The 22,612-nt window shown below is 37.0% G+C and overlaps 2 protein-coding genes across 6 annotated transcripts in view; one reads left to right on the plus strand and one right to left on the minus strand.

The window, feature by feature from the left end:
- LOC127063733 (histone deacetylase 4) overlaps window positions 1-22,612 on the minus strand; it is a 52,775-nt gene that overhangs the window by 24,089 nt on the left and 6,074 nt on the right. For 2 of the 4 annotated variants that reach the window (XM_050993834.1, XM_050993831.1), the window contains exons 1-2: window positions 7,195-7,709; window positions 2,584-3,232 (exon numbers count right to left, since the gene is read on the minus strand). The exons of the other annotated variants lie outside the window; for them this stretch is intronic. In XM_050993834.1, coding sequence (XP_050849791.1) covers window positions 2,584-2,638 — 55 coding nt within the window. In that variant the 5' untranslated portion in view covers window positions 2,639-3,232; window positions 7,195-7,709. Of the gene's footprint in view, window positions 1-2,583; window positions 3,233-7,194; window positions 7,710-22,612 lie in introns of those variants that run through there. 4 annotated transcript variants of the gene reach the window in all.
- Window positions 19,899-22,093, plus strand: LOC127063746 (uncharacterized). Of its 2 annotated transcripts, XM_050993864.1 has the most exons (3): window positions 19,901-21,255; window positions 21,319-21,597; window positions 21,657-22,093. In XM_050993864.1, exons 1-3 carry the CDS (start codon window positions 20,833-20,835, stop codon window positions 21,903-21,905), a joined length of 951 nt encoding a protein of 316 aa, XP_050849821.1. In that variant the 5' UTR covers window positions 19,901-20,832; the 3' UTR covers window positions 21,906-22,093. The 2 variants fall into 2 exon arrangements, with proteins under 2 accessions (XP_050849820.1, XP_050849821.1); XM_050993863.1 differs by having other exon boundaries at window positions 19,899-21,597.

Raw genomic sequence — 22,612 nt, forward strand, 5'->3', positions numbered from 1 at the left:
CCAACCAACCCCATTGCACAGTCGTTTTTTTCTCCATCGTAAACTCGAGCGTGTTTGCATAATTAAACAACGTGAGGGTGATAGATAGAGAGAGAAAGAGAGACGCAGCTGTCACGCGATCAAAACACTACCGTGTCGTCTTCACTGTGATCGAGTAATTTTACGCTCAATCTCTCTCAACCCTCTGAGGATACCTCATTAAAATACCCTTCCTCTTTCGAAAGCTATTCTATAGAAAGTATACTATAATATAGAAAACTAAAACCCTACAGTAATTTCAAGACATCAAATCATTAACGTCGGAATTTTCATTAAAATATATTAAACTGTTTAAGTTATAAGTTAGTCATTTCGATATAAAATTCTAACATATTTGAAACATGTCTAATGAAAGATGAGAATTCTTTCGTTCAAACGAATTATTGATTCGTGGTGTAAATTAATAATATAAAATAAATAAACGAATAGATAAGAAACATTTTTGCTTAATCTATTATTCGAGGAATATAATATTCTTTATGGAAGGAGTTTCGCGGTGGCGGGAAATTTGAAAATGGATCTTAATGATATTACGTATGTTTTTTTACCGAGAACGTTTCGTAAGAGGACAAAACAAGAACGCCAACGTGTGGGAGAGAAAACGACGGAGAAATAGTCTTTGTCCCTTCTTCTTCTTCTTCTTCTTCGCCTTCTTCTAACGAATCGAGACGACACAGAGGATCTAAAAATATTGTCGGCCATCGCGCGGCGAAGCTTATTTCCGAGCGACGATAGGCGTGCGCGCTCCTTTTAAAAACGACGCGGACATTTTCATCGAAATTACGTTCGCGTCGCATGGGGAACCAGCCAAGAAAGATCTTTTTCAAAAGCAATAGATGCAACGTTCCTCCGATTTCTCATCTACATACATACGTGCCAGTAATTATGAAAGTGGCCTAAGTAAAACTGTCAAGTTAAAAAAAAAGAAAAAAAAAAAAGAAAAAAAGAAAAGGAGAAAGAAAAAAGGATTCACCAAAATTTCATTAAAATATATACATCTATAATACGATTTAGAATTTTTTCACTATCACCGGTTCGTATACGGAGTGAGTCACCCAAAACCGGAATCGTTAATATCTTTAAATTACTTCCAATTAGAGAAAACTATTTCTAAAGAAGAATATGCACGGGAATTGATACAGCGAGAATGTTAACAATTGTACCCGTAGCAATATATTTTTCAAACTATAGAAATCGTCAATATCCATGTAAATGAAATTTGACTGTTTTTTCCCTACGAGGAAGTTTTAAAAACAAATAAAGATAAATTAAAAACGTCCTAAATGTATTTTATTGCGATCACTATGAATGGAAATGTCAAACTTTATCTATACAACATTATTTGTTAAAAATAATTACATGTGATTTATCTTTCGTCCGTTCTTTATATGTAGCCTCGTCGATCAATCGATAATAGTTGCTCTATTGAATTCACCCGAATTTCTTCCTCTAAGAAAAAAACAATCTACCAACCCCTTCGCTCACGCTCACGTATAACTATACTTCGAAGGAAGCCTAAGCTTCTATTAAAACAACAAACTCTTTCTCTACGAGAAAGAGAGAGAGAGAGAAAGATGTTGAGGAGGTCTATTTTCGATTATGCGCTTTTCGACGTGGTAATCGCGCTTTTGCTTTCGCTGTAGCATGCGAGAAAATAAACGAGGTAGTAACGCAGCTCGGTGGTTTACGTCGGATCTACTCATGAAAGAGAGAAAGAGAAAGAGAGTTATATAAATAGATAAAGATAGTATAAAGAGAAAGAAATGACGAGAAACGAAGAATTATTGCTCTACATAATAGCGTTAAATTAACATTTGATAAAAATAATGATATTCGAGGAAAATAACGAAATAGTAAAAGATTGGCTTAGAACAAAGATTAGAAATTGGGTTTAGATAAATTTTCTTTCACTCTTATATGTATATTTCTTTGACAAGACAAAGGGAAAGAGTTATAGTGATTTTTTGCTCGTATTTCTGGCTGTTGGCCGACTGCTAAGATTAGAAGAACGTCCGCTATATATAGGCTGACATTTGTATACGTCTTCTCTTAAAACGTGAACTCACACACGAGAGAGTACCCATTTCTCTCCTCCTCTTCCGCCTCCACCTTCTCAAAAAAGAGAAAGAGAAAGAGAAACAGAGAAAGAGAGAGAGAGAGAGAGAGAGAGACTTTTCGCTTTTAGATCCAGCACTGGATAAGCAGAGTTTCATGGTGATGATGACAACAACGACGACAACGCGGCAAGAACTTGAATGAGCCCGTGCGTTTCGGAAACTCGACATGAGCTTGTTGTTGTTTCACTCTATTATCCTCTCTAAATCGCATATTCTTCCTCCTAAACATATTCTCCCTCATCGTAACCTAATCCACGAGATTCAACGTTTTTCAAGTAATACTGTTACATATTATCGCGCTTCTCTCGGGATTTTACATTCATTATTACTCATTATTGTTTTACTCGCGTTAATTCGTTGTACGAACATTCTTTTTCTTTTCTTTTTTTTTTTTTTTTAAATAATTAATTCCATAACAATTACATACCTAATTGATTCGTGTGGTGCATATTGTAGGTAGTAATACCATATTCCAGGGCCATATGACACACTCCTCTTAAGTAGTTATCCACGAAAATCGTTTGATGGTCACGTTATTTAACATGAGTTGACGACGACATCTACGTAAAACGCATATGTATTTTCACTTTTACTAATCTTTCCTTTATTTTCTCTCCTCTTTCTCTATTTGTTTGTTTTTTTGTTTTCGTTTCGTTTTTCTTTTTCTATTTTCTTTATCACACTTTTCCTCCAACAAACGTACGTACGCACGCACGTACGTTCGTTGTTGTCGTTCTCGTCGTCACGGTTTTACGCGTCAACGAAATTTTTTTACGCACAACAACGATCGATCAATTCCACGCGACAAATTTAGATTTGAAATATGATAAAGAACGAAACTTTTCCGACACTACAACGAAGAAAAGATTACACGTGTTATGTAGTATTATTTATTATACTACTCTTCATCGATTTTTCTCACTAGGATCCTGCGATTTTCCATGATGACAATAGATGATCCACCCTTTGATCCATTGCTCACGATCATCCCCTTCTTCTCGTTGATCTTCCTTCGATGTTCGTTCGTTTTTTTTTGCTTGTTTGTTTCTTTGAAATTCTTTTCTCTTAGAAACGCTCTGAAAAAGAAGAGAAAAAACCGAAACGAAATGTCAATTCTTGTAGAAAAAAGAAATAATGGAAAAATACGAAATTAAAAGATGAACGAGAGATAGAGATAGAGAGAAAGAGACGAGAATAATTGTCTCTAGTCTATTCATTTTCTATTAATGGAACGGCAAAATACCAGGGAGGCTTCAACGTCAATGTAAAAATATCGCAAAACTTTCTATATTTCTGTAAAACGACAACGGTTGCTACGATTTAAGGCTAAATATGACGCACGTCCCAACTGTCATAGAATGAAAATCTAATTTTGTGCTTCCTGCGACAAGTGTCAACGATTCGTGCCAAGAACGAGACGGGATGGCCATTATCTCGTGTACGATGCCAAAACTTTGTAAGTGCCGATTTTACCGATGCCTCCTCGTCTTTCCTATTTATTTAACGACATGACCTACGTTTCTTCTCCTTTCTTATTTATGTATCGGATTGGCCAATAACTAATGTCGACATTTTTTTTAATAGCGGCCCGAGCCAAAAGTTCTTAGGGGATTTTTAAAATCAATTACTTTTTTCTCCCCCAGACTTCTACAGCCGATCTTATTCCATTCTTTTATTATTTCTTTTTTCCCCAAAAGAAGTACGAGCCAAGGATCATTTTTACAACTTAAAGAAAAAAGAACAGATTGATCTAAAAATGTCTCATAATCGATATTAAACATAATTGATTTTGGGTATCATCTAAGAATATTTGGTCGAATCTGTATTAAAAATTGCGATATTACTTATTAGTCGATCCGATATCTCTTTTTCTTCTTTTGCATATATGCATTTAAGTGCACGCATGTGTGTATACGCGCGCTGATATAAGACAACGAATAGCGTAGTCTCTTCTTCGTCTTCTTTCTCATCCTTCTCGTTCTCTTTCTCTCTCACAATCAATTAACGAATTACATAATTAATTCGCGGTATACTCGAGAAGATTACGTCGAGTGGAGGAGGAATGATTTAGCGAAAGGCGAATTGGAAGGAACGAATCGTAGAAAAAAAGAAGAATCAAGCGTGTACGAGGCGAGTTAGTTAACCTCCATAAAGCAAAAAAGAAGAAACGAAGAAAGAAAGGAAGAACTCGGCCGAACGCGCGATCGGTATACGGTCATATCAATTTGTTGACCGATAATATTCGCCAGCCGAAATCTCTCTCTCTCTCTCTCTCTCTTTCACGTGTGGACTTAATAAATGCAAAATTTCTTTAATATCTAAAGTTGTTCAAGAAAATATAAAGAAGATCGTCTGAATCTCTTCGAATTCTAAACGGGGATATGTTACGGTGAAAAGTCAATGACCCAGTCATACGTACTTTTCGATTTTTAAACATCGTTTACTTTCTTTTTACATTTTTCTTATAATTTCATCGATTTCTTGACAATCGATGTAACATTATTGAACGGTACAGCGATGATGATAATAATAAAAGTACAAACACGGGAACTAGACTTGCCGTACTGATAGTAACTCGAAAACAAAGAGGGAGAGAAAGAGAGAGGGAGGAAAAGAAGAAGTGAGAGAGAAGGTGACATCGGTGAGAAAAATAACACGCGCGTGTTCGCGATTCGCGCTTAGCTGTCGTTCGAAACCGCTTAAAAAATACTTTATAGGTATTCCCATGTGTGCCTTGACGCGTGCGTGTAACTTTTCTCTTTCTCTCTTCTTCTACTATTGCATGTGCATGCGCGGCTAGGAGGAGAACGTCCATGGCATATGACGTGTTTTCCGTGACGAGATCGATCCGACCGCCACTAAAATAAGTTCGTGTTCGATTCGATCCGCAAGAAAAACTACGGCTTTCTCGACCAACGGAAGAAAAAAAAAATGAGGGAAAAGAGAAGAAGAAAGAAAAGGGAAAAGCCCTTTTCTTGACAAACATAATTAGCAGCAGTTTAATTAAAAAAAGAAAAAGATACAAAAAGAGACAAAATAGCAAAGAGATAAGGACCAACAGACACAGAGAGAGAGAGAAAGAGAGAGAGAGTAATAATAATAAAGGCAAATTCCCCACACCATCTCGCAAAGTCTATTTCTCTCGTTGAGGAGGCGCCAACAATCTAAATTCGTCGCCGCCACGCCTCCGCGACTTTTCACGTGGCGTGCATCAGCCGCGCGAGCCTGAGAGAACGTTCGCGTCCCGCGGGCATGGACCTGTATGCGGGGACACGGAAATTCCGCGTGAACGCATTAGATTCTCTAAATCAAAAAAAAAAAAGAAAGAAAGAAAAGAACTAAAAAAGAGAACAAATGAATATAAAATGTCGACGTTCGTTTATCTCTACAGCGAACGTTAAACAGAATATATATTCGCCTAAAAAAAAAAAAAAAAAGAAAAAAATAAATCAACTTTTACATTACTAATTCATACTTTCCGTTACGAATACAATATCCACCGGCTATTTTTTTTTTCATTATTTATTTCAACGTGCATTTGAAACATTTAAATAACGCTTTCTTTTATTTCGTAATAATAAAGAGAAATTAAGATACGAGTAAGATAAGGTAAGAGTGAAAAGGAAAGAATGTGTATGTTTAAAGGGAAAAAAAAGAAAGAAAGAAAAAAAGAAAAGAGTGAAGTAGGTCTCTTTCTCTCCCCCTCCCTTTCTCGTTATCTCACGCATACATGAATTTTTCGACGAGAAGGCTCGTCTTGCTTTTTATTCGAGAGAAGAAGATTCGACGACTTGTGCACGCCTTCTTTTTTCCATGATGATGACGATGATGATTACTACTATCATTATTATTATTGTTATTATTATTATTAGGATGATTATTATTATTATTATTATTATTATTATTATTATTACTATAATTATATAAGATAAAATTAACGCGTTCGTTGCTACGTAGTAAATTTCAACGAATAAGACGTAAGCGAATTCCTTGTTAGAAGTACGACGTAATTGCATGGCTATGTGCAAAAACGCATACATATATGTATATACATGAGAGACGCAGTTCGATAGCGATCTCATAAATTCCTCTCGTGTAAACCTTTGAAGGTCTTGCGAAGGAACAAGAGAAAGAAAATTCTTCAACCCTTCGGAGTGGATAAAAGTCCATGGTTTCTATCGGGTCAAACACTTGTCTGGCGCACGAACAAAATCTCGTTACAACGGAATCTTGTTGAAGAAAAATCCGATTAAAAGAAGAAAAGAGAAGGAGAGAGAGAGAAAGAGAGAGGTTAAAGAAGAACGATAGGAGATAGTTGAACGAGAAAACAAAAGGAAAAAGAGAGAGAACGAGCAGGAGAAACCCTTGCTCCGATCGAAGAACATCGGAGTAAAACGAACACTGACGAAGATTATTTTCTGCCTCTCTTTCTCTTTCTCTCCCTCTTCTTCGCGTAATCTACGTGGTATAAGACGAACGAAGCTGTTTACCTAGAATCGCTGAGTTAACGGAGAAAAAGAGAGGGGAAATGGCGCGGGGTAAAGTAGTAACAACACAACAGGTGTTTCCTCGTTACAGCCTGTCGAAGAGATTTCTCGTTTCGCTGGTTACTCACGAATCTTTTAAAGTAATGTCGCTTGAAAATCCAAAGCATCTACATAAATATATATATATATATATGTATAGATATATATATATATATATATATATATATATATATATATATAGATATAGATATATATGTACATGATGTCGTTGTGGAAGAAGGGCGTTCGCGAATATCGTGAGCTAATTTGTCGCGTTCCTCGACGGAATACAACGAAGAAGAGACGAAAAGAAAAAGTGAGACAGAAAGAGACACGCACATACACAGAGAGAGAGAGAGAGAGAGAGAGAGAAAGAGAGAGAGAGAGAGAGAGAGAGAGAGAGAGAGAGAGAAAGAGTAAGAGAGAAGCACGATCGCGGTAAAAGATGGCGGCGTAAAACTCTCGCACGGCGGCGCCTCTTGCGCGCTACCACACGCGATCTTGTCTTTTACCTTCGAAAAAGAACGTGCGAAGATCCAACGGCGGACGAAAACAATGAATCGATGGTAAAGCTCGAAGGACGGAGAACGTTAAAGAAGCTTCGTGAGATGGGTTGGCAAAGAATACTAGCCGATGTGGGTCCCGAGTTCTCCTTCGCGATGCGGAAGCTGCCACGACGCTCTTCTTCTGCGTCTATGTATATGCGTGTACGTGTATGTCTCTATGTACTCTCGCTTACTCGCTCGCTCGCTCGCTCGCTCGCTCGCTCTCTCTCTCTCTCTCTCTCTCTTTCTCTCTATCTCTATCTCTTTTTTCTTTCTTCTTTCTTTTCTTACTTTTCTCACACGATATTTTTCTATCACTCGATCACTCGCGATTCACAAAGTAATAGATAGAAATTCATCGTAGATCGGTGGCCTCCAAAAGAACGATGATACAGAAGGAAAAAAAACTTCACGAAAGTGACGCGAGACCGAGACGAAAACTACACAACGTTACCGCGCGACAGCCGAGAGAGAACTGGCAGGCACCGCGAGTCTCGCCACCCGCTCGCACCTCCCACTCCTCTGCCGTCGCCTTTCGCGCCGTGCCGGCAGCGCCGCTCTCGGCGGTACCGCCAAATTCAAACTATTTTTAGACTTCGCCAGCATTGTTGCGTCGTCCGCGCGCTCTCTTCCCGCAGCAGACAGGCACGTAACCGTGCTTTTCTTGGGCCACGAGACTCTAATCGTTTTTTATTTTATATCATTCGTTATTTAATAAATAACGGTATCTTTATGTTTAAATATAATATTAATTTAACCTCGAATATTAACCAATAAAATATTATTTATCATTCGTCAATTGTCAATGATAACGATTTGCTCATTCATCATGTTCGAACAACACGATTTCCCGATATAAGTAATACATTATCTCAAAAAGCATCTCGATGACGCATCGAGTAATCTGAATGGATTAAAAAATGTACATTGCTACCCGTCGGAAGTTCGTGGGTTGTGGTCTACCGCTTCAGGAAGCGGTCTTATCGGTGGCCCTTTGTTTTTTGCGTGCCAATTCATAGAAATCAACGAGTAATCAGAATATATACATATACATACACGTATATATACATACACGTGTATATATTACTGGCGTTAATGACACTGTACAGATTAAGCTTATCGCGTACGATGACGATTGGAAGGAATACGAGAAGCACTCGTGGGAGCTTGCACAGCGAGTTTTCCAAACGATCTTAATGAGAGGCAACCCTTTTATTTTCTCTCTTCGTGGCAATAATTTTCTATCTCCTCTCAAAACTTTGAAAACTTATCTTTCATTAAACGAATTGATCGCTATAAAACGGCGGAGAGTTTTTTCTTAATTATTTACCTATTTACGAGGAACTTTAAGAAAAGATGTAAAATAAAGCTAATTAGCGATAGAAGAGAATCGAAACATCATAGTCGACTCGTATCTCTTTCTCTCTCTCTCTCTCTCTCTCGACCTTTCGCTTTGTTCCCGCGATCGAAAGTCAGAATAGAACTACTCCTTTGTCTCCGAGCTACGTGTCTCTTTGTGGCCTAATTCGATCTAAAGCGGAATTTTCTTTCTTGTTTCTTCTTTTTTCTCTTGTTTCTGTTGTCTTTCCTTCGTGTTCTCACGTGTATGCATGCGTGTCTCTATCTCTCTTTTTTTCTTCGTCTCTCAGAGTCGCCGAACGAAGGTAAAGAAGGAAAAAAGAAAAAAGAAAGAGAGAAAAAAAAGTATCGAACCAATTACGTGCACCTTTCCGAAAATAGCTAACAAGGTCGGCCGCTTTCCTCTTGCCGTCTTCGACCCTTCGCCGTCGACCCTAAACTCTCTATCGATCCGTACGAAGCGGTAGTTAGAGATAGCACTGACACGAAGCTGTCGTGCGCGCTAATGTGTATGTGTATTGTGGTCTGTTGTGTATTCTGTACGTGTGCGTCTGTGTTTACTATATGTGTGTATATGTGTCTGTTGTGTATTTATTGTGTGCGTGTATGTGTGTGCGTTGAAGAAACACGTTGTAGATACGTCCGTTTTACAGTAATTAATGTCTCGTTGAGAAACTACGAGATAGTCAACGTGGTTACTAGAAGTACCCTGTGAAATGTCGTGAAGACAGAGAAAGAGAGAGAGAAGTAAAGGGAATCTCGAACTTGAGACGTTTCCGTGTTTATAAATAAAAAAGGAGAAATCGAGCAAAAAATGTGCACTGTGTACACATGATCACGTATCGTTATAGTTACGCATATATACATGTATAGTGTCTTACACTTTAATCGATTTATTTCAAAAATAGTATTTTTTTCTTTTTTTTTTCTTTTTAATATATATATATGTGTATATATACATGTATTTATGTTTTATTAACTAATAGTTATCGTGCGACGTTAATAAATTTATACAATGAAAAAATTCTTCTTTTATCGATGCTGATTTTTGTCATACACATCACTTTGCATAGAGTTCCCTCCCTCTTTCTCTCTCTCTCTTTCTCTCCCTCCACCCCTCTCTCTCTCTCTCTCGCGTCAAGTCAATTTGATCTATTTATAACCGACCGTTCGATATGATGTACCGTCGTTATTTTTAGCTGCTTACCTAGCTCTCGACCCTTTCCACCCCTTTGGAATGGCACTTGGGTGAACGCGACGAGGGATACGAAAATTTTTTTTTTTCGTACGGTATATATGAATTTACCTAAAAAAAATGAGAGAGAGAAAGGGAAAAAATAAGGAAAGAAAGAGAAAGAACTTGGTTGACGATAAAAAGCTCGACTATGTCCTTTTGTCTACCCTTTCCTCGTAGAAAGAAAAGAAATAAGAAAGAAACAGAAAAAGAAAAGAAGCAAAAAGGACCAACCATAGAAATTATTTTTACGTCACAGCATCCATTATCCTCTTGTGTTCTTTTTACTTCTTTTTTAAAGGCTACACGCTCCAAAAATTCGCATAAATCCATGAACGATCCAGGTCAAAATTATCAAGTTTTACGGATAAGGAGAGAAAAAGAAAGAGAGAAAAAGAACAAATAAAATTCGTCGGTTTCTATTCATCAGCTATGAAAAAATTTGTATACGGAAAATGATAAATTCGTATATAGATGCATACAAAGAGAAATACTGAGAAATGAGATATTCGCTGTCGGAGCACAGTGCCGTTTAATTACGTGCTGAAGCAATTACACGGATTAAATGACTCACGTTTGGAAGTGTACTGCAACTCATGGTAAACGTGATATAGTAAACTTAATCTGATTTTTTTTCTTTCTTTTTTTCATATCCTACCTCTTCATTATTAATTTCTTTCCATTTTGCGTTTATTATTGCTTTTCCTCTTTTATATTTCTTTGTACATTGTAATAAATATTAATGAACATTCATCTCTATCTATCTATCTATCTATCTATCTATCTATCCATCTATCTATGTATGTATATATTTACTCAAATTATTGAAAAAGACTTTATTAAATTGTTACACTTCATTTGATTTCTATTGTTTCCTCCCTTATTAGCCCCAACAAACGAAAGGAAATAATTCATTCGTGTTAACGCTCTCGAAAACTATTTTTCTTTTACGAAGAAGAAAAAGAGAGAAGAAGAAGAAGAAGAAGGAAAGTTAGAAAGAAAGAGCAGTCAAAAAATGGCAAGCAAAAAGAAATATAAAAGAAATAAAAAGAGAGAAAGAGAGGAGAAATGAGGGGAAGGAGGATTACATCGAGTTGCCTCGGCATGAGGTCGACCAGGGTGTGTGTATGAGTGTATGTGTATATATATAAATACGCGCCCTTAACAAACGGACCGTTCCACTTTTACGAAATGCTCTACTCCTCCCGAGGGAGGTAACGCGTTCTTGTTCCCTAGAGAAACAATAAAAAAAACAACAAAAAAAAAAGGAAAGAAAAAAATGAAAAAAGAGAAACAGAAAGAAAGAAACAGAAAAGAAGAAAAAGAAAAAGAATAAGATAACACACGATGCACACGGAAACATAGATACTGAAATGAATGAAATCTCGTTTAGAGGTAATAAAATCGAAAAAGTTGGAAAAATCTTTGCGTAACTATCATGCGAGGAGAGTTTCATTCAAGAAATTTCTCACATTGAAGAGAGAAAAATTGGCTTGTGACGATTTTTCGTAGGCGGACTTAGAAGTGCACACTTTCTCTCTCTCTCTCTTTCTCTCTCTGTCTTTCTCATAGGTAGTACATAGGCGTGCTCCTCGTATTCGACGTATATGCTAGTACGAAAATAGTGTGCGGCTCGTTCGAAAATACCGGACGCTAAAAATACGGTCAAAAATAAACGCCCACACGTGTAAAAACACGCATTAATATTCGCCGCCTCTCGCTCGCGCGTTCTTCGACGCTCGAGATATCTCCATCTTCTTCTACTTCTACTTCTTCTTTTTCTTTTTCTTCTTCTTCTATCTTCTTCATCTTCATTTTCTTTTTCTTTTTCTTCTTCTTCCTCTTTCATCGTATACGTAGAAAAGTTCGAGAGGAAAGAAGACAAAGACGAAGAGTCATGGAGGATTTTTCAGCTTTTCTGATGAGAATCGAGATAAACGTTTAGCATAAATTCTTAAAATAATTTAGATTTAGTTTTTTGCTTTTCTCTTTTCTTTTTTTTTAATATATTCATACGTAATTTTATATAGATATTCACCAGAATTAATCAGCTTTATAAACTTAGAGTAAATTTATCGATCTATCCTTCTCTCCTCTCTCTCTCTCTTTTCGATTAAAATTTATTCACAGAGAATATATATATATATATATATGTGTGTGTGTGTAAACTGTGCCTTCAGCGTAAAATTTAGGTCAACTAGGGTCAGTATGCTCCCTATATAAGGTATGTATTTACATGCTTTGACAAATTCTTTTCTATGCAGCGATGTATATATTTGGATGCTGAAGAAGAATCGTGGATCGATCGTTCATCCTAAAATAATTCGTGTAATAGTCTACATGCAAAGAGGTTCGACATGCAAATCTATCCATCCAAGCTCAAAAAAAGATTAATAAAATTGATCGACCAGATACGAAACTTTCCACACATATACACATAAATATATGATCGTGAGAAAGAGGAGGTTAACTTAAAAAAGAGATAGAAAGAGAGAGAGAGAGAGAAAAAGAGAAAGAAAAAAAGATTAAAAGAATCCCAGTGGCAGGTCGAGACACCTGCAACAGGGTCGCTCTTCGAACCCTCATTTTCGTCGTCCCCTAACGAGTATAACGTAACGACTAGTGTGAAAAGGATAGGACAGGAAGGTATTTAATGGACCTAAACACTGACGACAGCTTCTTCGCGTGGGGGTCGGACATCGAGAACGATCCTACTAACGTGTTTATAATGCGTATTTCTTTGAAAGTAAAAAACAGGAAACGAAAGAAGGAAAAAAACAACGATGAAAAAGACAAAAAAGAAACACAAAGAAAAGGATGAGGAAGAAGTCAAAAAGCGAAAAGAAAAGAAAAGACAGTCTTAACAGGTAGCGTGAAAGGAGATGACAACAGTCACGAGAGAGGGTTGCTGCCTTGTCAGGAGGGTGTTTGTGTGTGTTGTTACTGTAAAGTAGAGGGGAATAAAGAAAGAAAGATAGGGATAGAGAGATAGGGGAGAGAGAGAGAGAGAGAGATAGAGAGATAGAGAGATAGAGAGAGAGAGAGAATGGTAGTGGTCGTCTATTTATAGCATGGTAAGGTTTTTCGTGGGAGGATCGAGTGGGACGAGGAAGAACGGTGGTGTTAGAAGAGAAGAGAAGAGAAGAGAAGAGGGAAAGCCTGGGTCGAAGCGGGAGGGAGGAGGTTCCTATAAATAGGAGACGGCACTCGACTCCTCCGGGGGTGACCTTTGCGCGCGTACTAACACGTCGACTCTTGCACGGTGCACGCTATTAGGCTAGGTTATTGGTTCTCGCCCTCTTCGTTTCCCCCTTACGTCTCTTCACGTTCCCGTGACCAACTCTCCTCTACTCCCCTCGAACAACTTCTCCTCCCTTTACTCGGGCGCCACCACCGTCCCGGCTTGAATCTGGGTCATGTTTACTGCTCGCACCACCTCCCTTCGCTTGCCCTGTGTGTGTATATATATATATATATATATATATATATATATATATATATGTATGTATGTATCTGTCTCTTTCTTTTCTATCGCCTAGACGACTATCAAAATTCGAGGAAAAATTATGTTCCCTATCCTGAATCTCGAGACGTGAAATTTTTGGCTTATTTGGCTTTTCAATTTGATCGAATTACTTGGAAAGGAAACTTTTCATATCAATCCTCTTTGCTTCCCTCGTTTCTTTGAAATCGTTTCGATAAATATCGACCATCGAATAAAATGGTGGTACTGCCTCGATACGCGTGAAATTCGAATCGTGCCTCTTGATTATACGAACAATGGATCAGAGTTGAAAAGGGGGGATGATTAGAAAATCTAACGTTTCGAATGCTTTTTTTCTCATGTAATTGAGAGAGAGAGAGAGAGAGAGAAAGAGAAAGAAAGAGAGTAAAAAAGAGAAAAAAAACGTGTATTAAATATACTTTGCATGAAAAATATATGGCGGGAGGTGACGAGTAAACAATGGCACAGCATTCGTCCGTCCGTCCGTCCGTCCATCCGCGTCCATCCGTCGGTGCGAACGAGCGAGCGAGCGCAACGTGGCTGGCTACGACAGAAATAGAAGCGTTTGCGATCGATCGATGTGTGCTTTTTCTTTTTTCTTTTTTTTTCAAGCGGCGGAGTACCGTCGACGACGACGACACAACAGTGGCAAGCAAGCTTTTCGTGTGGCACGCTCCTACGCGCGCGCACACATACATAGTACGCGTTTTTATATGTGCGTGTGTGTTTGTGTACAGTTATATTCGAATATATATTAAAAAATATATATACATATGTAATAAATAAAAGAACTAACACAAATATATATAATAAAACAAGTAAAACAGCACCTATCCAATCGATTTATTTGTCGACCTTCGATAAGTACGAAAAAAGCGGAATAAATAAAAAAAGAAAAAATTTGTTACTCGGAACCACGACAAAGAACGTGTGTTGGTAACAAACGCTAGCGCACCCATCCATCCACCCACAAATACAAATACACATACATACGTACATATATATACAGACACATACACCTAAAGCCAAACGTCGAGAGCTAGCGCGTAACGAAATTAGCGCAGGTACAATGCGAAGCCGCCTTCGCTCGAGAAAATAGAATTGGCTGACTACCAAAGCCGGGTCCTGAATAGATTTCAGCTATATGGACGCGTCTTCTCTCCCTTCTTTTCTCGACTCATCCTTCCCCCACCAACTCCGACCCACCCCCGCCCACTAGTAGCATTTCTTTACTGCTCCTGCACACCCCTCACGGCTGGCCTTTGTGTGACGTAACACTCGTCAACTTGTCACAACCATGCTGCTGTTACTGATGCTATTGCTCTGTTCTCCCTCCTGTCTTGTCCTTTCGATTCGAATGAGATCCGCTTGCTTGCTTGCTTGCTTACTCGCTCGCTCGCTCTCACGCTAAAAACGATTATTCTATTTTAAAGACCTCTTTCTCTCTCTCTATCTCTCTCACGTTCTTGCTTTCTTAAGTCCTGCTAAGTTGTTCGGTTTCATTCTACTCATAACAAATAATGGTAATTGTCTTAAGAAACAAATATTGTAATAACGAGAATATATACGTGTAACAACAATATAATTGATTCATTATAAAGAAATTCATCATAAAGAAGTTTATAACAATTATATATATATATATAAACAGCCATCAGAAGATTTATGTAGATATCACCATTTTTATTGAAGATCTATGAATGATTTCAAAGTTAAGACAATGTTAATCTTTTTTCTCTCTTCTCTCTCGCCTCTCTCTTTCTACAATCATTTATCAGTGCAATTTTTAAGTTTTTTTTTATGATCCTTATTTAACACGATCAAAAAGAGATTACTTTGCAAATTTCTCCAACTTCTTTTATATATATATATATATATATACATACACGTACACACACACGATTAATATATATCCCCACCTCTTTTAGCCCACCTCCTGCGCGCTTACCCTTCACATTATCGATTAAACGCTCGACACGATTTAAACGCTCGAGTGACATTCTTAACCGGTCCTCCTGTTTTTTCTTATACGTCTGCTAGTATTTCTGAAGAAGAAAGAGAAGAGAAAGAGAAAGAGACAAAGAAGCAAGTGAAATCGTTAGAGAATATATCGAAGACGAACATTGCCCGTTAGCCTGCTTATCGTCGGTGGAACGGTAAAAATAAATGTGCTTCGACGAAAATAAAGCATGCCAGCCTATTTTGTGTGCAACATTGTGTATATATATGTATATATACATCTACACCCGCATACGTACATACATACATACATATATATATATATATATGTTATATATACAAAATAAACTATATAACATAACTAATCATTAACAAATTGTCCGCATAAACAGAAGAATTTCTTTTGTTTATTACGATCAGCTAAGAATTGGCAAGAAAAAGAAAACATAAAAAAGATACATAATTATTAACTCTATATATAAAATTGTATTATATTACTTTTTCAAATTCATCTTATATTTATATCATCCTCGAACAATGATTAGAAAATTATATGCATCAAAATGGATTTCTTTATTTTCTTCCTTTGTTTCGTCCTGGATAAGAAAAAAAGAAAAAACGTATACAAAAAAAGCAGAGAATCATGTGGGGTTAAAAAATGATGAAAACGAGGGACGCTATAGAAAGGGCTTGATACGGCGTGAGTCCAGGGAATGCAAGCGCTCAATCGATTTTCACCGGGATTGCTCTCGTTTTTTATCTCTCTCTTTCTCTCTCACCCACTCTCTCCCCTTTTTTACATATTGCGATACAGATAACTTGATTTCCAATTTTTTTTTCTTTCCGCTTCCAATAGTTTAACCCATGGACAATGATGCACATTCTCATAGTTGTCCTCCATTGTCCATCGTCGTCCATCTTTGTCATAGCTGTCGACGATAAGGTCACGTAAGGTGAATAATAAGGCAGTTACGCATCCGAGTCGAGGTATTCGACTAGAGAATAGTGTGTTCGGTATTATTAATAACTTCAAGTGACCCCGTTCTAGCCAAGGGTTTCTCTACTCCTCGGCCATTCGACCCTTCCCACCTTCAGATTTTCGCCCTTTTTCCTTCGATTTTCTTCCCACGGAAATATACCTAGCACGTTGGATATCCCTTCGAACTTCCCTTAAAAAGCTACCCTAATAGCAAATACCGTGCATCGATCGTGGTTATTATTATACGTATGGTTACATGGTAAAAAAAGAAAAATAATCTACGGGGTGAGTTACCCAATGTTTATGTGCCTTAAATAGTTCTTCCATGATAATAATTCAGAAAAATTGTTCCGATCGATCACTTCGATATTATGATGATCAAAGACAAAAAACAAAAAATAAAATACAATTTCGAAATCGTTCTCTTAATTTCTTTTATTGTAATAAATTCTAAGAACAAAAAAGGAGAAAGAAAAAGAAACGAAAGAAAAGAAAAACAATTTCTCGTCGAAAGCTTTACATAGATTTCAATTAAACAGTTTTGAAATTATACATATATATATATAAAAAATAAACAATATTTATAATACTTTTATAATAAACAAGTGAAAGTTATAGAGGATTCTGTTTTTTTTTCGAAAAATTCAGAAATTGGAAGGTTAAACTTTACAAAAGTGATTACGCGATTGTTACTCCCCTGTATTTACAGTATATATATATACATATATCTGTATATACCTATGTATATATCCATGTATAATCGGATAACAGAAGAATCTATAGAGATTGACCGATGGAAAATAACTCGACGCTGTGAATTCGTGGATCTCGCAGGTGCTCCAAAGGTCTAATGAATTGGGAGTGAGTCGTTTCACCCTCTCTCACCCCTCGCTCGCAACCACCGCACGCGTCACTCTCTAGTGTTCCCATAGCAGCATTGACCGCTTCTATTTATATAACACTCTCGTTTTACCCCACGTATCCATCCACCCACCTAGTCATCGAGCTACGTTCGTTCTACGTCTCTTCTCTCTTGACAGATAGAGAGATAAAGAGAGAGAGAAAGAGAGAGAGAAAGAGAGGAAGAAATACTTTAGATAATCTTGTTTTTTTTTTCATTTTTTTTCTTGGATGGACACGTAAGAGAAAGGAACAGACATATGTATACAAAGAAGATTTATATACGTGTTTATGTATGTACTTATATATGTGTGTGTGTGTATGTACGTATACTTGTATTTTTCTGTGTTGTCGCGTGCTAGGAGCTTTACGATCACGACGGCTCGAAATTTGGCGAGATTCGCTATGTTCCAGATCAATTCGAGGTTCTTTCCGCCATGGTAAAAAGAAAGAGATAGACAGAGAAAAAGAGAGAGATCGTGAAGATGATAATAAGTCGACAGCGTGTCGCGATATGCGGCATGCTATTTCGAGAAACGTCGTCCCGGGAGGACGATTATATTTACAAAATATTCACCTAATTTCTCTCGTCTCTCTTTGCTTTATTTATTTATTTATATCTTTTTTCTTTTCGTTTTACAAATGTAAACTCTCCTTCTTCGTCATAATTTTCTTATCAACTTTAACGTTAATAGTCAATGTTATTTTGTGAAATAATATATACGAGAAATGAAAAAATACATACATTGTATTCTATAAAATTGTTTCATTCTTTACCGATATCATTCGACTTTGAAATATTATTAATGATATATCGCGATTCGTGTCACCGATCGCTTATTTTAAAAGAAACGTCTTTGTTTAACGTTTATTTCGATTCCCCTTTTCGATCCTATTCAATAAGATGCGTTTATTAAATATTCTAATCGATTAATTAGTTTATCCATGAGACTTAAAGAAACATCTGACGTTAATGGTGCTACAACTGAAGATACCGAAAGGAGAAATGGACGATCACGTTTAACACGTATAGATCACACGAGTTGGTATAACACGTTTCTATCTAATAAATATAAAAGCAACTATTATACACCCTCTCTCAATGATTTCGATAAGATCGGCGCCGCCGTTACAAACGATATTCCCCCTTTTTCTTAGAATCGATCTTAACCGATTCAGTTATTTCTAATCGCTCCTAATCGTTTCTGATTTTCCTCGAGACGATCACGCGATCCCAGCGATTTATCGTGTTGAGATTTTTCTAATCTTTTACCGATCGATTAATAACCATTAATCTATCATCAATTTAACTTGTATATATATATATAGATAATCTTCTAACACTCAACGATTATTTTTATTTTAATAGAGAATCTCTAATTTCCATTGTAAACAAATATACACGAAAGATACGTAGGAAAGATATAGAATAAAAGGAGAAGAAGGAGAAGAAATATCTTCTTATAGAATCTCATTAAAAAAATATAATAATGATAAATAAAAAAAGAAAATAGGAAAAAAAAATATTTTTAACTAATGGAATTAACGTCAGAGCATTGGGATGCCGAAATGGAAATACAATTAGGAAGGGTAAGAAGAGAGATTTAAGGGTAGAAGGGGATTAAAGGGAGGAAAAGCTTGATCGACAAACCGATCGTTAAATTCGACGATGAACGAAATTAAATCTATGAGTTCTCGAGCTCGCTAGTGGTTGCTAATCGCGCTAAAATCGTTTAACCTCGCCTCGAGTAGCGTTAATAATAAATCGTCTTTGGTCTCGGGGTAGCTTCGATTTTCCTTCCTTCCCTTGTCCGATTCTATTCTATTTTTCTCTCTCTCTCTTTTTCTCTCTCTATTTCTCGTACTCTCGTACAAAGAAACTAAAGCGTCGATACGAATCAATTTAGCTCGTCGCGACGACGCAGAGAGATATAAAATAGACGGGAATTTATCCTGGAAGTTGACATGGACGTTCGGAATTGTCTCAAAAACCGCAGAGAAATAATAGAAAAATAAAAAGAGCATTCAAGAGAAATTGGTGAAAAAGATTTTCTATAAAAATTCTTATATTTTTGTTTCTTTATTTCGATTCGTGTAAAATGAACGAATTATTGGAAAGTGCAAAGAAATGCTTAAAAAAATGTCGGCTGCCAATTGATGTTTCGAATCGATTCCTCTTTCTCTCTCTCTTTTTCGGTGTTTAGTTGATAATTTTAACAGCAAATGTAAAATTCGTTGGGTTATTTTATCAATGCATTGTCAGAAAAAAAAAAAAAAAACAGATAATTCGTCGAAGAATAACATTCGAAGTCAACTGTAATGAAAAATGTTTCGTACCAAACTATTAAAAATAGTTTAACTTTCCAACTATCCATTATTATTAATATAAGAACTTAAATATAAAATATTAAAGCTTCAATATGAAACTTTAATTTTATATTTGTAATATCTCAAATACTCTTATTATTTTTATCCAACTCAAATGAAATTCTGTATAATTTCTCTTTATGATCTGACGGAAAATTTAGGCTGCTTAACTTGCGGAAATATTAGCCATAAAACAGCTAACAAGGCTTTAAACGAGTGAAACGTAGCTAGTTTTACTTGAAAAATTAAAAAGGAAAAGAAAGAAGGATGGAAAGAGAAAAGAAAAACGAAAAGAAATGAATAAAATAATATATATTTAAAAAAAATATTGAAAAAAAGAATTGAGTTCAGGCACCTCGTCGGGCATCGATTATTGGAAATCCAGCGATCGATGTACGACGTACGACGACGAATCGCTTAAGATATTCCTACGAGTCTTTAAATACATTTATATAAGAGAGCAAAGGGAAGTTGGATTCACGCTTTATCAGAATGATCGCTCGTTCGCCGCGAATATGGAAGATGCAACTTGCGATGATTCGCGTATCAGCAGGAAACGTGTCCGACGTCGAATATATCCAGCGTGTCGTCGCATAGATTTTCATAATCCAGTCGTGTAAAGAGAGAGAAAGATCAAGAATGTATATACGTGTGTGCCTATGTGTGTATGCTTGTGTATGCAAGTCTTCGCGCGCGCATGTGTGTGTGTGTGTGTGGAGAGAGAGAAAGAGAGAGAGATAGGTCAAGTCGCAGCAAGCGCCGAGCGGCAATGTGCACGCATGCATAATGCCAAGCATAACCAAGTGGTTTATTTATAACGTCGCGGAAATACACTCGGTGCCTTTATTGTAAAACGTTGTGTAACGCTCGTTGTGTAACGTAATCAATGATACTCTCCGTCCTGAACGTCTACAAACTTACGTATGCACGTACGTACGTGTACATAACCCTATGTATTTATGTATGCAAATATGTTCAATGCGTCCGATAGTGAAGATTTCTTCAAATTGCATAAATAAAAAAAGGAAAAAGGAAAAAGAACGAAAAAGAAAAGACAATGGATAATGAGAATCAATAATTACGTCAAAAATATAAATCCTCGGAAAGATATACAATGATGTAAATGAGTAAATAAATGTTCACATTGTTTCGACCGATTAGATATTTTTTTGACGAATTAAAATACGAAGAAAAAAAGAAACAACGATAGTTTTATTTATCTCGAGAAGATACTTCGTTTCTAGAAAAAATATTATAACGTCGATTGTTTCGATCGATCGATGTTGTTTTGCTTGGGAAAACATGGCTACCGTTTTCAAAGGAAGTTACGCCGTTTTAGTAAGAACTTTCGATAAAATACGTGGAAATAGATGCGATCGCGTCGCTTTACGGTCTATTGGAACTCGTACTAGGTGTGAAAATGACAGGAAGAGAATTCGTATATCTCTGGGTGTCCTCACAGGTGCAGCCACCACCTGTGGATCCATTTTGTATTTCCTCGACAGCTCGGTCAAGGCCAACGGCGTGCAAGCCATGCCACCGAGTTACCCCTGGAAGCTCGATAAATTTTTGGGTTCTCTCGATCATAGTGCTGTACGAAGAGGCTGGCAGGTTTATAAAGCGGTCTGTAGCGCTTGTCACAGTCTTGAATTCGTTCGTTTTATGGATTTGATCGAGGTGTCGCATACGAAAGAGGAAATCATTGCTATTGCGTCCGAATACGAGGTAAGATTTAATCCCATCGTTCAAATTTATTTCTATTCTTTTATTTTTTTATTTTTTAAACAGATCGACGATGGACCAGACGAGGAAGGAAATTATTACAAAAGACCTGGAAGACTACCCGATAAGGTACCGCCGCCGTTCCCGAACGAGGAAGCATCGAGAGCTGCCAATAACGGTGCTTATCCGCCGGATTTGAGCTACATAATAAATGCCAGAAAAAACGGACGAAATTATGTATTCTCTTTACTTACTGGCTTCATGGAACCACCTGCAGGTGTGACCCTAACGGAAACCCAACATTTCAATCCCTATTTTTTGGGAACTGCGCTCTCCATGACAGAGGTATTATTGCAACGAGAATACTCGTTAAAGTTTCCATCTTAAAAACTTTAACTTTTTAGTTGCTTCACGATGGCATCTTGGAATACGATGACGGCACACCAGCGACCAAATCGCAAATGGCAAAGGACGTCGTAGAATTTCTTTCCTGGTCGAGTGGACAAGATCACGACAAGCGAAAACTGATGACTATAAAGGCCATCGGAATTGGTATCATTGCTCTAATGACCGTATGGTACATGAAAAAAAGTATATGGTCAGTCGTACTCAATGAGCGGATCTTCAGTATATCCAGAGATAAATGCAAATAGAAAAAAAAGAAAAAGGAAAGGAAGAACGTTTCCTCCTTCCTTCCTATCTCAACAGAATTCTTGAACGATACGATCTTTAAAACGTAAGTGCCCAGTTATAATAGTTTCTAACGATTGTACAGTGTATCATATGTAATTACCGTGTAATCGACGAAGCAAAAATAAAAAGAAAACACTAAGAAAATAAACCTCGTTTGTATCTTCGTTTTCCCATCGCATTGATTTCCCTTAGCATAGATTATCCGTTTCTAAAGAGACATCTCGTTCCCCTTAATCATTGAATCACTTTCAACTAGACTCTTATCGAACGTATTATCTTCTTCTATTACGGCGACCCTCTTTTAAACGTATCGACGTATATAAATCCTTGAAGCCTTTCGTTTAAAAGATCACGCGAAATGAGAAACGGGTTTTCAAGCGGAGCTGTTAACATTTCTTTTTTTCTTTCTTTTACAACACATTGTTGGAACACTTGTTCGAGGACGAAAACGTGGAAACTTGGTACGTGTAGAAAATTCAAAGAGAATAGATTAATCGACCTCCTTTTTTCTTTCCTCTGCAATCTTTCTCACTCTAACTTCGTCTATTTATCCATCACTCTGAATCTCTCTCTCTCTCTCTCTCTCTCTCTCTCTGCTAGAACTCTAAACGTGTGTCGTCGATAATCGTTTCGCAATGCGGCCTTGACGTTGCCGTATACTCGATCG

The sequence above is a fragment of the Vespula vulgaris genome, chromosome 5, assembly GCF_905475345.1.
Source record: "Vespula vulgaris chromosome 5, iyVesVulg1.1, whole genome shotgun sequence".
Classification (NCBI taxonomy): Eukaryota; Metazoa; Arthropoda; class Insecta; order Hymenoptera; family Vespidae; genus Vespula; species Vespula vulgaris.

What these genes read in the sequence shown, in the direction of transcription:
- LOC127063746 (XM_050993863.1), top strand. Translation starts at nt 20,833, where the DNA reads ATGGCTACCGTTTTCAAAGGAAGTTACGCCGTTTTAGTAAGAACTTTC. An exon ending in CTGCGCTCTCCATGACAGAG is followed by an intron (nt 21,598 to 21,656) that starts GTATTATTGCAA and finishes TTAACTTTTTAG; the next exon opens with TTGCTTCACGATGGCATCTT.